The 15,317-nt window shown below is 34.6% G+C and overlaps 5 protein-coding genes across 5 annotated transcripts in view; all 5 read right to left on the reverse strand.

Moving 5' to 3' along the window:
- Positions 1-1,327: 1,327 nt before the first annotated feature.
- On the reverse strand, positions 1,328-3,283 carry LOC129567308 (monocarboxylate transporter 6-like). Its single transcript, XM_055444070.1, has 7 exons — positions 3,162-3,283; positions 3,052-3,068; positions 2,704-2,974; positions 2,341-2,622; positions 1,761-2,267; positions 1,523-1,667; positions 1,328-1,444 (listed from the first exon to the last, which is right to left on the reverse strand). The coding sequence occupies exons 1-5, from the start codon at positions 3,241-3,243 to the stop codon at positions 1,957-1,959; spliced, it is 963 nt and encodes a 320-aa protein (XP_055300045.1). The 5' UTR covers positions 3,244-3,283; the 3' UTR covers positions 1,328-1,444; positions 1,523-1,667; positions 1,761-1,956.
- On the reverse strand, positions 3,156-6,499 carry LOC129567307 (monocarboxylate transporter 14-like). The gene is made up of 9 exons (XM_055444069.1): positions 6,289-6,499; positions 5,951-6,229; positions 5,604-5,877; positions 5,239-5,527; positions 5,020-5,167; positions 4,604-4,748; positions 4,439-4,514; positions 4,329-4,373; positions 3,156-4,216 (listed from the first exon to the last, which is right to left on the reverse strand). The coding sequence occupies exons 1-9, from the start codon at positions 6,391-6,393 to the stop codon at positions 3,988-3,990; spliced, it is 1,590 nt and encodes a 529-aa protein (XP_055300044.1). The 5' UTR covers positions 6,394-6,499; the 3' UTR covers positions 3,156-3,987.
- Positions 6,500-6,807: 308 nt separating this feature from the next.
- On the reverse strand, positions 6,808-11,913 carry LOC129567563 (uncharacterized). The gene is made up of 19 exons (XM_055444616.1): positions 11,839-11,913; positions 11,671-11,705; positions 11,332-11,602; positions 10,985-11,266; positions 10,570-10,918; positions 10,351-10,498; positions 10,112-10,256; positions 9,915-10,035; positions 9,779-9,849; positions 9,569-9,709; positions 9,097-9,192; positions 9,004-9,020; positions 8,654-8,924; positions 8,270-8,566; positions 7,913-8,195; positions 7,705-7,852; positions 7,368-7,512; positions 7,186-7,306; positions 6,808-7,090 (listed from the first exon to the last, which is right to left on the reverse strand). Exons 1-19 carry the CDS (start codon positions 11,900-11,902, stop codon positions 6,886-6,888), a joined length of 3,210 nt encoding a protein of 1,069 aa, XP_055300591.1. The 5' UTR covers positions 11,903-11,913; the 3' UTR covers positions 6,808-6,885.
- Positions 11,743-13,316, reverse strand: LOC129567309 (heat shock protein 26-like). The gene has a single exon (XM_055444071.1). It carries the CDS (start codon positions 13,212-13,214, stop codon positions 12,681-12,683), a length of 534 nt encoding a protein of 177 aa, XP_055300046.1. The 5' UTR covers positions 13,215-13,316; the 3' UTR covers positions 11,743-12,680.
- A 693-nt stretch (positions 13,317-14,009) lies between these two features.
- LOC129567564 (monocarboxylate transporter 14-like) overlaps positions 14,010-15,317 on the reverse strand; it is a 3,175-nt gene continuing 1,867 nt past the window's right edge. Inside the window, exons 6-10 of the mRNA XM_055444617.1 lie at positions 15,212-15,311; positions 15,007-15,151; positions 14,826-14,946; positions 14,698-14,768; positions 14,010-14,615 (exon numbers count right to left, since the gene is read on the reverse strand). Of these exons, the coding sequence (XP_055300592.1) occupies positions 14,482-14,615; positions 14,698-14,768; positions 14,826-14,946; positions 15,007-15,151; positions 15,212-15,311 (571 nt within the window). The 3' untranslated portion in view covers positions 14,010-14,481. The remainder of the gene's footprint in view (positions 14,616-14,697; positions 14,769-14,825; positions 14,947-15,006; positions 15,152-15,211; positions 15,312-15,317) is intronic.

The raw sequence follows: 15,317 nt of genomic DNA on the forward strand, positions 1-15,317 counted from the left end.
GTTTATTCCTGTATTGCCATTTTCATTCTCACAGCCTCATTTTATTTCACACGTTTATCTTGTTTATCTCCAGTCTGATGATATTCAGGTTTCGTCACCTTTATTCTCTTATTTTACATTTAGATTGAATTTGTACGATTCTCCTAGGGGGAAAGATCAATTGGTCGTACGCTATTATCTATGTTATTCATCGTTATTAATTGGTATATTGGTGTGAGTTGGTCAAATAAATTGAATATTCGTGTCAATCGTGTACATTTAATGTGAACTCAACATAAAAATATAGAACAAAAGAGAACGATGTACGCCGATATCTGCTAATATGCAGATAAACGCTTATTTTTGAAAAATAACAATACATCAGCGAATTCGTTTAAATTCACGTTAAAGTGCCACGTACTTTTGGTTAAAGCGCTGTACCTAACGCTATACTTCTACCTGTATCTGCTTCTTATATCAAACGAATCTTTGAAAACTGATTATGCATGAAATAAAAAATTATTAGAAACCAGAATCTACATTTATTTTTAATTACTATTTTCTATAAACCTAGCTATGAACAATCACATATGAATTATCTTACGAAATTATGTTTTTGTTCATGACACTTGATAAAGTTTAAGTGCCGCGTACTTAAGATAGTACTTAATTGCCGTAGTACTGGTCTAGAAATAAATGACACTAGAAATGACATGATAAGTTTGCTGATAAATAAGTACTTAAGTACGCGGTACTCGAGCAATAGCTTAAGTGCGCTTCACCTAAATATCTCTACCAATTTTAGTACGAAATATTGGTATATCGGCGAAATATTCAAATATCGGTTAAATATTTGTAAAAGGTCATAGAATCGATACAAATTATCATTATTTGTTATATTGAGGCTTATTCAGAGGAAAAAAAAATTGATCTTTCCCCCTAGCGATTCTCGTACTGAAAATTAAATCAAGTTTAATTAAACTTATCTATCTTGCTTCAATTGTATTTTTTCGAGGACGAAATCGAAGCCAAAGCATTTCAGTAGTCCAAGGAACTATGAGCAAACACATGAGCAATGTGAGTGTATTGAAACAAATAACGTAACTTTGAGTCACATCGCGAATCCAGCCGAAAATCGGTGAGATGCAAAATATTAGATTTCCTTGAATGAAAGTGTACAAACCGAAGCCAGACGCGAATCTGAAATGAAAAAATACTATTCGATGTAAATACATTTATGAATTTTCATTAGAATGTTTGAAATTCTGAATTGAATTGTCAAGTTTTCAAGTTTCCTGTTGAATGATAACTTTTTTCCCATTTTGGAAATCGAAATAGACTTGCCTTTCCGATGGCAAATACTCTGCGAAGATCAAAGCAATCATGCAGTACATGAATGTGCGAAAAAAACTCGTCATTGCTATCGCCGCGGCTATCGCGTAAAAATTGAACACGTTCATAAAAACTAAAATTGAAATTGTTCGTTTTTTTTTTCTAAAATATAAGTACCGTGTACCGAAACCATTGTCAATTTAATAAATACCAATTCTGATAAAAACTGTGGCCACTGCTCCAGCCAAATAGACATGGCGTGCCTTTAGTTGGGTGTGGTAACTGACAACGGCCAGAAATACACGAGAACTAAGATCAGCCACAAATCCAGTTGACACCACTGAAGCTGCATCACTCTGTCCAAAATAAAGCAATTGGTTTCATATTAGTTTGGGCCGATGATTTTTTTTATCTCCCAAAAAAATATCTATACATTGATGTAAATTCACCTTAGAGAATTCCAATTCAAATAAGTATATCGGAAGCAATGTGTAAAATGTCCCGTCCGAATATAGTGATAATGCGATACCGATAACCATATTGAGATAAATGAAATCCTTAAGCAATGTTAAATCAAGGAAATCGATCACTTTTTGCCTAGAAGAACCACATTTCATTGCATTACACTGTGTTTCTGTTTTCAGATCAGAGCGTATACCATTTTCCATTTTTATTATTTGATGTTTCTGCCATGATCACAGCACCACCTAAATCACCAAAACTCATGATGCTCGAAATTCGTTTGGTTATTGGATCAAATCCATCAAGCGTTTGGGTTACATCGATCGATTTACTCCGTTCGCTTCTAATCAACTGTGTACCACTGTCACTATTTTTAGTTTTTTCATGCAAATCTTGTTCACTCGAGCGATATGTGCTTGCTAGTTTCCCTTTGGTTTCATCATCTGGTACCACAGTGATTATTACTTCAGATTCTTTTTCGTTTGTGTTCATCACTACAAATGGGAGGAAAAATTAAACTATCATCACATTCAACATTAATAATGAAATAACAAAATGAGCTCTTACATGGCTTTGATTCTTCTACAGGTATTCGGATCACTTTGCAATGCCATTCAATAGGGTGCATAGCCATCATTCCGACAATTGTATGGGCATGAATTGCTGCAATTATTGCTGTTGCACCTCGAAAACCATATTTTTCCACCAGAAATCGTATGACAATGGGATATGCTGCCACTAGCAAACCCTTCAACACTTGCGTTACACTCATCATGAAGACACGTCTTTTAACGAAATAGTAATTGAAATTGGTATAACCGACATTAAGAATTAATCCAATGCCAAAACCTGTGTTTCCAATTTGAATGCAAGAAAATTCGTTAAAATTGAAATTAACCCAAAAATGTCCACAATGATATATGCCATTACCTTGGAAAACACCAAACGAAATGATCAAGTGTTCAACGGAAAGTGCAAAAGCCGACAGAAAATTGCCTAGAGTATACATTATTGCGCCCAACAGACCAACTGATCGTAGTGAGAACTTTCTTATCAACGAACTGGCGATCAAGCCTGAAGCGCTCATAGAAATTGCAATGAATCCGAAAATCGTGGTGACCGCACTTGTGCCAGCTCCGATGCTTTTAAGAAAATCATTAAACAACAACCCAAACGATGCAAAAGTACCCAAAAAACATGCCTACGGAATGATTTTAGGTATAATTTCAATTTTGTCATTTTAAATTTTTCCAAGCCAAAATTGTAAGAAGTACTTACGCCAGGAATCGCCAATCCTATAGGAAACAAATCAGGATTAATTAAATTAATTGAAAATAAATAACAATATTTTTATTAAGATCATCTCATGACTACGAAAAAAATATTACCGATCGCAACCAAATATCCCCATTTTCCTTCTGGTGCCACGTTTATAGTATGAAACTTAAGTTCTTCGGTCAAATCGCCCATTTCGCTGTTCCTTTGACTAGCTTACAATTTGAAAATCTGTCGATAAACTGAACGCAATTCAAGCTAATGAAATCATACAGAACTCGTGAACATGTATCTAATTTAATTTTCTTCAAGATTTAATCTGTCAAGATAAAAATTAAGCAAGTAATGGTCATAAGGTACAATATGTAACATTTCTATTTTATCTATCACATGTAGATATTTGCTCTCGAATTTTGTTTAAATAAAAAAAACAATTGAAATCATTAGAAGCTTCGAGCTGAATAGAAACAAATCAGTTGGTAATGCTGCCTTTTATAATTAAAATTATAATGCTCCTTAATCGCTAAATAAACATCTATTTGTAATCTGATTTCGTAATGGTGACTCGCTGAATATAGTATGAAGAACGTATTCGAGGTGTAGTCAGTTTATTTTTTGATTTTTCGAGGATGAAATCGAAACCAAAGCATTTCAGCAGTCCAAGGAACGTCGCACAAACACATGAGCAGAGTAGGTGTATAGAAACAGATGATATTACTTTGAGTCACATCTCGAATCCATCCGAAAATCGGCGAAATTAAAAACATTAAATTTCCTCGAATAAACGAGACCAAAACGAAGCCATATGCAAATAGGGCGGTTTCGGCTAATCCAATTTTTATTCTAAACGAAACATTTGTAAATCCAATTTTGTCACGCTGACTTGTTTAATATAGTGTGGAAAACTTATTCTCTGTTTTTTTCTTTTTCTTTTTTTTTTCATAAATTAGGTGGTTGATCGGTTTCGTTTTTTATTTGTCGAAGATTAAATCGAAACCATATCATTTCAATAATCCACGGTATCGCACATAAGCTCATGATGAAAGTAAGTGAATTGAAGCAAATAACATAGCTTTGAGTTGCATCGCGAATATATCCGATAAAAGGTGCTATGATAAAAGAAAAATTTCCCTGCAAAAACATATACAGTCCATAGCCAGATGCAAATCTGAAAAAATGAATTGGATTTCATTTATTCAGAGATATTTTATTCAAATTCGAATAATGAATTTAAAAACGCATTCCATTACTGAAATATTGAATAGAGTTTTCTTTCTTACCGTGTGTGTGACAAGTGATCGGCAAAAGCGAGTGGCACAGTAACGCTGTGTGATAAAATATTTACAAATTATTCCATTAAATTATATAAATAATTATTATTTACACTCACTGGAGGAATGTGCGGAAGAATCCGAGTACTATAACAACCGCCACAATGCCACTGAAACTATCTATCGTCAAAAACACTAACAAGAAATTCAAGTTTTTGTTATCGTATGTTATCAAACTAAATACAATTTTATTTAAATATAGTTTGCGTCTATTCAATACATACCTAGTCGAAAGATTATTGTAGCAATCACTCCAATTAAAATGACATTACGTGCTTTGATTTGAACACAAAAAGTTGAAAGTGCCAGAAAAATTCTCGATCCTAAATCGGCCGCAGCTGCAATTGACACTACCAACGCTGTATCGGGCTGATACAAAGTGTTGATAATAAAAGAAAAAAAAAAAAGAAATTTAGTGCTTAATAACCAAATTAAACTGAATGTACAGAATAAATTTATCATGGAACTAATGGATTTTTGATGAGTTGATTAAAGTTGAAACTAAATTGCATTAAACAACCGCAAAAATATTCATAAACCAAAATAATAATACTGGTATAAAAAGAGATATTCATGTTTGTTACTTATTGATAATACCACCTGATTCTTTAATAAAATGGTAATAGAACCAAATTTATACCTTGTCAAATCCCAGTTTAAACATGTACATCGGCAATAATGTGAAGAATGCACTATCTGAATACAATGCAAATGTATTTCCCAGCACAATATTTACGTAAATTAAATCTTTGAAGAGAGTTAAGTCTAGAAATTCGACTATCTTTTGCCTGGAATGAGGAAAATAATAGATCGATGTGACACTTGTTTTCTACATGAAACTTTTCACTCGCTTCGGTACCATTTTCCATTTTTAACGTGACCATATGACTCCGTTATAATGGCATCACCAATCAAATCTCCTAAGCTCATAATGCTTGAAAAGCGTTTTTTTATTGGATCAAATCCATTCAGTTTTTGCGTTGCATCAAGTGATATGCTTCGTTTAAATGTAATCTTTGTATCATCGGCAACCATTTCAATGTCCTGAACTGAGATTGACGTTTCTTCTGCAATTGGCTTCATTTCACAGTCATTCAATGACATTGAAATGACTTTCACTTCATCAATTTTCTCATTCGAATCCATTACTACGAGTTCACAAAACGGTTAGAAAAAATTGCAAAAAGATAATAAATGGGTTAAAATGTAAATGCAAATAGTTACAAGGTTCATCTTCATCGATTGGAACTTTAACAGTTTTATAGTGCCATTCGATTGGATGCATAACAATCATTCCGAAAAATGCGTGACCATGCAAAGCCGCTACCACCAATGCTGCACCACGGAAACCGTATTCAGCCACTAGGAATTGGAGGACTATTGGATATGACATGATGATAAATCCTTTCAGTGTTTGAGTTAAGCTCATTATGAAGACACGTCTTTTGTCGAAATAGTAATTGAACGACGTGTACGCCACAGGAATCATAAAGCCGATCTAATTTTGATGAATTGGATATGTTCAAAATGAATTTCAATCATTAAACTATTATATAGCCGGTTGAACGTACTCCAGCTCCCTCCATAATACCAAACGAAACGATCAAGTGTTCAACGGATGTTGCAAATGCTGTCATCAAACTACCAAGAAATAATAAAGCTGCGCCAAATAATCCGATGTTTCGCATTGGGAATTTCTTGAATAAACTACTCGCAAATAGGCCTGCAAAGCTGAATGCGCTGAAGTAAGAACCAGTGATAATGGTAACAGCAGACGTTCCAGCACCCAATTCATCGAGAAAATCATTGAACAGCAATCCAAATGATGAAAAACTGCCTATGCTGCAAGCCTGAAAGATGATAAGAATTACATAATTTTGAATGGAATTTCGCACAATTCTATATTTACCGCAGGTATTGCAATTCCAAATGGAATCAAATAACCCCAGCCACCTTCAGGGGCCACTTTTTCCGTTCGGAATTTTTGCTGCTTTTCTGTGTCAATGCTATCCATATTTGCTTCTCAGCTAATAATAATACCACAACTAGTAGAAAATGTTCCAATCGACTAAGTGCACCGTAAGCTACTGGAATTTTACACTCTGCTTGACGCATCAACCGTTTATCTGCCACCACATATTTAGATTAAATTTCTTTTAGATAAAATTATCTGAATCCAGCAATAATTTCTTGTTTATCGTCAATTGAACGCAAACTCAAATACAACAATCCGAGCATAGAAATAACAATGACGTTGTTCGGAGATGTTTCATTTTTGATTTATAACCGGTATTCACCTCCAACTTGGTGATAAAACATTTTCATTCATTCATCGTGATGTGACTTGCTGAATACAACTTGAGCTATTTGTTTTATCATTAATCTTATTCTTACATTGCGGCAATAAAACAATCGTTTTTTTCCGTTTTAAAAACATTTTTCTCTTTTTTAATTGGAAACATTTTATCAACGACAATTTATTATCGATCACAAACAAAAATGACCTTCACTTTTCAGTCTTCCTAGGGTGTAGCTTAAGCCAAATTATTTCAATTAGCCACGGAACTGCACACAAAGCCATGAGCAGTGTAAGCGAATGGAAACAAATAACATAACTTTTAGTCACATCACGGATCCAACCGATGAATGGAGATATTAAAAAAGCGATGTTGCCGGATACGCACATAAATAACCCATAGCCGGATGGAAATCTAGAAGAAACCATTTTTAAAAAGTCTCAGTCAAACATTTTCTTCATTTTATGACTACTTTACATAAAAAAAAAATACTAACAAATCGTTATTACCTTTCTTGTGGCAAATATTCTCCGTAAACAAGTGCTAACGGAACGTGAACGAACGTGCGGAAGAAGCCCATAGCTGCCGTCACAATTACCATTCCGTAAAAGTCGGATACGGTGAGAAATACTAGAATAAATGGTGATAAAATTCAATTTACGCGCAATTTAAATAGTGTTTATCCCTTTACCGAAACGAACGAAAATCGTCGCAATAGCACCGGCTAAATACACGTAACGCGCTTTAACTTGAATGAAAAAGCTTGTAACGGCTAAAAATAACCTTGAGCTGAGGTCCGCAGCTGCTCCGGCTGATATTATTTTCGCTGTGTCAGCCTGTTTAAAGTATTTATCAATATGATAAGCTCGTTGCAATTAAAAGCACTTTGGTTGGCCACAATCAAAGTCGAAATTAAAGCTTTAAGCTTGTTGATGATCAATTTAAACCTTTCATTTTGGCCGGTTACCATTTTTACTATACATTATTACTACAGGAGACTTTATGCATGGTGAAGATTGGGTACTTACTTTGGAAAATCCCAATTCGAACAGATACATCGGTTCGAGTGTGAAAAATGAGTTATCCGAATACAGGGCAAATGTTGTACCGAGAACGATATTCACGTAAACCAAATCTTTCAAAAGAGTTAAATCCAGGAAATCGACCACTTTTTTCCTAAAACATCAAAAATAAATGTTATGAGTTTATATCTCTGATTTAATCATTTAATTCTACCATTTTCCGTTTTGTGCTCGGTCATTGTTCATAATAATATCGCCACTCATTTCGTTCAAACTCATAATGCTTGAAATACGACTTTTAAGATCGTTAAATCCATTTGGATCCAGCGATTTACTTCGTTTATTTTTCAGAATGATCGCGTCATTTTGTTTCATATTTTCAACCAAGTCTGGTACACTGAATCGATTTAGATTTTCTGGGTCGATCGTTTGTTTTTCATCTTCCTTCAATATCACAGTAATTTTGACCGCAGACTGCTTTTCGGTTGAAATCATCACTAAAATTGAATTGATTTGCTTATGAAAACTCTAGCATTTAAAGGGCTTGACTAAGAAAATAAAAATAAATTACATCGCTCTTCTTCTTCTTCTTCTTCTTTTTCAACAGGGACTTTGATCGTTTTGTGATGCCATTCAATGGGATGCATAACAAGCATTCCGAAAATGGCATGAGCATTACACGCAGCAATCACAGCCATCGCACCACGAAACCCGTATGTTTCCATCAAATATTGAACAAACATTGGATACAGCATCGTGCCAATGCCAACCAAAAACTGTGCTGCACCCATCATGCTGGCCCGTCTTATAACGAAATACTGATTAAAAGTGGAGTATCCAATGCTTATTATGAAGCCCACTCCTAGTCCTACAGTTTGAAGAAGATTTGAATATTCAAAATTTTCATAAAATGAACTAAAATACATAAAAAAAATGAATTTTAAGAATAAACAACCTTGAAAAACGCCAAAAGCAATCAATAAGTGCTCAACAGAGGTAGCAAAAACCACCATCAAACCACCCACAAAGTAGATGGTTCCACCAAATACGCCTATGTTCCGCAACGAAAACTTTCGAGAAAGAGTGCTTACAAATAAGCCGGCAAAACTAAGCGAACAGAAAAAGATGCCCATTATTATCGTCACGGAACTGGTACCACCGTTGCAACTCGTGATGAAATCATTAAACATCAATCCAAATGAAGACAAACTGCCTAAGCTACAAGCCTGAAAGGAAGAAATCGTTCGCATTTTCAATTTTTTCGAGTAAAAATGAAGTCAAAATAAGTTCAGTTAAAGAACGTACAAAAGGTAGTGCGATACCTGAAATAATCAAAATATGGAGCCGTTAACATTTATTTAGCACGAATTATAAAATTGTTTTTCACAAAATGTTTACCAATTCCAATGACATATCCCCATCCTCCGTCCGGCGCGATTTTTTCAATACGAAATTTTTGTTTTTCATCAGACTGGCTCATTTCGGTTCTTAAAATTTACTCACTCAAAATGGGTCGAGACAGAAAAAGACTAAAAACCAAAATGTGAGCAACCAAAACATTTTAATTGCAGCACAGAGTTTTAATTATCTAATTTTGTACAATGTAGAGATTACAATTTCTTTTGATAAAGCATAACATTGCCAAATCTAGACGTTTAATTATGAGGCCTCTTGATAATATGCATGAAAATTTTCTCCACAAGATAAAATGAAACAGCTTCATGTACTTGAGTGATTTATAATGGAATCTTTTTTCTCTTATCTTCAGTGATGCGATTTGAAATATTTGCACCAACTTTGTCACCCTAAGCTATAGTGTCTTGCTAAATACGTGCAGCGTGAAAGAGAGAAAAGCATTTACATAACATTCAGTTAGAAATGGCGTTATCTTTTCTTCGATAAATTCGTAGCCAAATGATTTCGATAATCCATGGAATGGCACACAAGGCCAATATGAAGGTGAGCGAATGGAAGCAAATGATATAATCTTTAGTTACATCTCGTATCCAACCTAAAATCAGAATTATAATGATAAAATCAAATGTTCATTTGATGAATTTAAGCATATATGAATCTCAACCGATAACTGGTCCGACCAAAAAGGCGAAATTTCCTTGGAACAGCATGAACAGTGAGTAACCGGAAGCAAATCTGAAAGAAAGTTGTATTGTCTCTATTGAGATATTATTCAAAATCATCAAAAGGGCATTAGTCACCTCTCTTGTGGCAAATACTCTCCGAAAACCAGAGCCAACGGCGTGTGCATTAGCGTTCGTAAATAGCCAAGGATTGCGGTTATAATAATCATACCGATATAATTGTGTATGTTCAAAAACACTTAAAAAAAATGATGAAAAATTCACAATTAGAATGACGATAGTTTCATTCAAACATTCTAATAATTGAAACGTACCAAATCGAAAAGTAATCGTGCCAACCGCGCCGGCCAAATAAACGTGACGTGCTTTAAATGCGATGAAAAAACTTATGACCGCCAACGACATGCGGCTAAACATGTCGGCAGCAGCGCCGACCGCAACGATCTTTGCCGTGTCGCTCTGCGCAGAAAAAAAAAAAGAAAAATTTGAACGGTATAATTAATGTGTCAGCCTACATAAAGCACTGATCATTGTTTAGTGTTTCATTTCCAACCTTCGAGAATCCTAATTCGAACAGGTACATCGGTTGTAATGTGAAGAATGAGGCATCTGAGTACAAGGCAAAGGAAAGTCCAAAAACAATGTTCATATAAACAAAATCTTTCAAAAGATTCAAATCAAGAAAGTCGACCACTTTTTGCCTAAAAATGACAAAATTTAGTTGTTCATCCGAAAAAAAATAGTTCTTTCTCTTGTGGTCGCTGCATCATACCATTTCCCATTTTTCACCGATTCCAAACTCTCTTGTGAATAGATAGCAGCACCAAATTGACCGAGGCTCATAATACTTGAAACGCGTCTTTGAACCGGATTAAAACCGTCGAGCTCTTGTCCGGGGATAAGAGATTTACTGCGTTCATATTTCGTGTTGGAATTAATCGATTCTCCATTTGGCACACTAAAACGTGGTTTCTTCTTCGCATGAGGCGGTAAATGATTCAGTTCAGATTCATCGAATTCATCGCCTGACATTGCTTCTGATTTCTCTTCTTTTCCCTTTTCTTCTTCTTCTTTCTCTTTCTCTTTCCCTTTTTCATTTTCATTGTCATTTGCATCCATTACTAAAACCAAAACGATTGCATTTTTTATGTGATTTCAAAGTAAATGGAAAGAATGAATTTATTTACATGGTTTTGCGTCTTCAATGGGTATTTCGACCACTTTATAGTGCCATTCGACTGGATGCATTGCTATCATTGCGAACATCACATGCGCGTTCATCGCTGCAATGACCGCCATCATGCCACGAAAACCGTATTTATTGAACAGAAAATCCACCACCAACGGATATGACATCGTGCATATGCCGGTTAAAGTCTGCGCTAAACTCATCATGAACACTCGCTTTTGAACAAAATACCGGTTGAACGTGGTAAAATAGACCGGAACCATCATACCAAATCCGAAGCCTAAAATATATTTCATTACGTTTTCCAATGAGTCGGAAAATTTAAGCTTTCAAAACGGTACTTGCCTTGTAGAACACCGAACGAAACAATCAATTGATCAACTGAAATAACAAATATCGTCATAAGGCTCCCAAGAATGTAAATCGAAGCGCCGAATATTCCTACGGATCGCATTGAGTACTTTTTGAATAAAGAACTCGCAAATAAACCCGAGAAGCTAATTGAACTAAAGAAGACGCCATTGATTATAGTCACCGCGCTTGTGCCACTCCCGCAACTGGTTATAAAATCATTGAACATCAATCCAAATGACGATAAACTGCCCGTAATACACGCCTGATAATATTGAATTTCTTATTTGAAAAATTTTGTACTTCGAAAAATATTTTCAACGGGATATTTACAATTGGTATAGCCACACCGACACCAATGAGGAAACCTACAATTTGATTGGATTTCAATAAGATAACACAATATAACGTTCGTTGACCACTTTATTAGAGATTTTTTTTTTGAAATATATTTCATAACATATTAATAAGATATTGAGAAAGATAAAACTTTTATCAAACCCCATCCTCCTTCTGGTGGCCGTTTTTCAGTACGAAAACTCCTTTTCTGTGAAATCCCCGTCATCTTCAGTGCGGCACTACTTACAAAATGGTACTAAATTGACTTTCAACTTACATTATTCCCATTTGATTTCGTTGATAAAATAATCTAATAAAATCTTTGACGTATCCCCTTATCTTTGCACAGACAGCTGCAAATCTATTCCAGCGGAATTCTTCAAACACAAGAAAAAATTCAATACCATTTGAAATTATATTGCGGATAAAAATTAAATCACTTTGTTAGATAGGCTTGGTAGCTAGATATATTGAGATTGACATTATTCTTCTTATCACACAGCTTTTGTTACTAGAAACTGCTAAGCCAAATATCAATATTAGTTATGTCGACGTTTTCTTTTTAATTTCTTAAATTTGAATCCACGTCATTCCACGCAACGGCATATAATTCCATTACGAGTGTAAGCGAATGGAAGGCATAATCCATTGGAAGAAAACGGCATTTTTTTGAGTTTTGCATCGAATCCAGTCTTTGGTAAAATAAATCAAATCGAAAATGGAATACAAATGCAACAGAAATATTAAAAATTCTAATGAAATGTTCCGCAAAAAATTCACAGCTGTTCACAACGATTAACTGACGACAATCATTGGTGACAAAAGTATTAAAGAAAAACTTTTCAATTCATTTATAAAAGATCGATCTCATTCGTCTTTATTTTTTCTGATAAAAAAACGATTGGTTGAATACATATTGCTTAAAAAAAAACTCTTAGAGCTACACGCAGTATAAAAGTCAAATCAAAACACTGAGATTAAAAATGAACCACACAAACACATTCTTATGCTACTGGTGTTTCTTTTCCATCCTTCTTCTCCTCGCTGCTCTTGGCGCTCGATGGTAGATGAGTTTGTTTGATTGGCACTTGGCGTTCTTCTGTACTTTCAACTTTCACTGGAGTGGCGCATTTGATGGAAAGAATGCCATCAGATGAGAGGCTAGAAACGACGTCTTCGCTTTTATAACCATCTGGTAAATTATATCTTCGTATGAATTGTCGTGACACAAATCCATGTTCATCTTGTTTTTCTTCGTGTTTAGCCTGCACTACAACAGAGTTCTTTTCTGCTTTAACCGAAATTTCCTCTGGCTTGAAATGTTGAACGTCGATGCAAACTTCAAAATAATCCTTGTTAACGGGAATCGATGTTGTTCCAGTTTTCTCGTAGATTCGTGGATTCAAGTAATCATCAGCGTCTCTGTAACACCGCAGAGTACGTCTAAATGGAATGTCGGCGCTTGGATAATGTCTTGGTCGATCGACATAGTGGTAGCGTGAACCAAAGAAATCAACATCATCCAAAAATCGCGACATTTTCACTTTTTTTTTCTTCTATAACTTTTATGAACAAAATTTTCACCAACTCGTTTTTGGCAGTAGCGTTTGTTTTGGTACACACTTTGTATCTGACTAACGATCCAAACGATGCAACTCAGTATTTATACAAAACAAAAATCTTTAAACAAATCCAACCGAATGACGCAAAGAATTTTTTTTGGCAGAAATTTCGCGTTGTTTTTCATTCAGCAACGATTGATACAATTCATTGACGTGGGCTTTAAATGAGTAAAATCGCGCGACTTACGTGAAAATGAATTTGTATTTTCGATGAATTTCGTAAAGTCTATTAATAAAAATAACATCAACATTTATTTTTAGATTTGTTGATACTTTTCATCTAGGGGCCTCACGTGATTTTGCAGAACGCAAATAACTCTGAAAAAATAAAAATAATAGTGAATCAAACCTTCAACCGAAAATTTGAACCACTTTCGAAGGATTTTGGCAGATTTTGGTGGATTACGGTGAATTGGAACATTTTTTGACTATACAATCTGCACTAATTTACTGGTATGCACGTCAATCTCAAATATCTATGCATATTTAATAATATTCATTAGACTGTAATGTCAAAAAAATTTCCAATATTCACCGTTATCTACCAAAATCGTTCAAATTTACGGTTGAAGGATTAATTCACTATTATTTTTATTTTTCATACGTATACACGTAAATTTGACATATCTTTGTATATTCAGTAATATTCATTTGTCGTTCACGATGAATATTGTTGAATATACATGGATATTTCGGATTTACATGCATACCATTGAATTTCTAAGTTATTACTTGATGCGTGTGGATATAAAAGATGAAAAAAATGGGGTATACCCCCTAGCTTTTCATTCACTCTGCATTCCAATTAATATGTAAAGGTAGAAAATGTGTGTCGGTGGAACTTTATATTAATCGAAATGATTCATAAAAATGGAACTTGTTAGGATAATTTGATCTAGACTGGTCTTGATGATATAATATTAGTCATCGATCGCACACACGTTTCAAGGAGATTAACAAATTGTAACGCGTTTTTTCTTATTTTAAATGACTTGCGTGTTTCTCAGCTGATTGATACAATTCATTCATTTGTATGTCTAAATTAGTTTGATTTCTCAGGAAAAATTGTTCAGGGAGGTGTTTTTCTTTTATTCGAAGCTCACATGGGATATGCCAGAGGATGATTGCCGCATATCCTATTACAAGAAGTTACTAAATCATAAAAAATTAAAAATGCTGCTGTTCATTTTTCAGATTTTCTCGATTGAATTCGAATCCAAATGATTTCAATGATCCATGGAATGGCACACAATCCCATTATAAATGTAAGCAAATGAAAGCAAATGGCATAATTTTTGGTTATATCTCGAATCCAGCCTATAACATTAATATTTGTACAAAATCCGTAAAATTGAAAATGAAATTTGCTGACAGTAATTTACGGCAATTTCTAACTTACCGACAAACGGACCGACTAAAAAGGTGATGTTACCACAAATAAACATGAATAGGCCGTAACCAGAGGGGAATCTAAAATTGATTTGATATGCTAACTCGTTCTTATTCTTATCAACTGTTTGCACTTACCTTTCTTGCGATAAGTATTCTGCGAACACTAATGGCAAAGGAACGTGGATCCACGTTCGAAAGAAGCCAAGTAATGCTGTTATCACTGCCATTCCAACAAAGTCGAATACATTCAAAAATACTAGAATCAAATATTTACATTGAAATTTCTGATTGAAGGTAGAAAAAAAATACAACCGACCAAATCGTGCAATGCAAGTCAACGATGCGCCAGCCAAATAAATATAACGTGCTTTGACTTGAACGCACAAACTCATCACAGCCATGAAAACACGACTCAATAAATCAGCAGCCGCTCCCATCGCAATTATCATCGCAGCATCAGTCTGTTCAAAGTGATTTACAATCAAAACACATTTTCCGTTTTAGAACGAAATGACACTTACTTTAGAAAATCCCAATTCAAACAAGTACAGCGGTTGCAGTGTGAAAAATGCCGTATCAGAATACAGTGCAAATGACATGCCGAGAGCAATGTTCACATAAATTAAA

The sequence above is a fragment of the Sitodiplosis mosellana genome, unplaced genomic scaffold (assembly GCF_009176505.1).
Source record: "Sitodiplosis mosellana isolate CC-2019 unplaced genomic scaffold, AAFC_SMos_1.0 Smas_scaffold_11, whole genome shotgun sequence".
Lineage (NCBI taxonomy): Eukaryota > Metazoa > Arthropoda > Insecta > Diptera > Cecidomyiidae > Sitodiplosis > Sitodiplosis mosellana.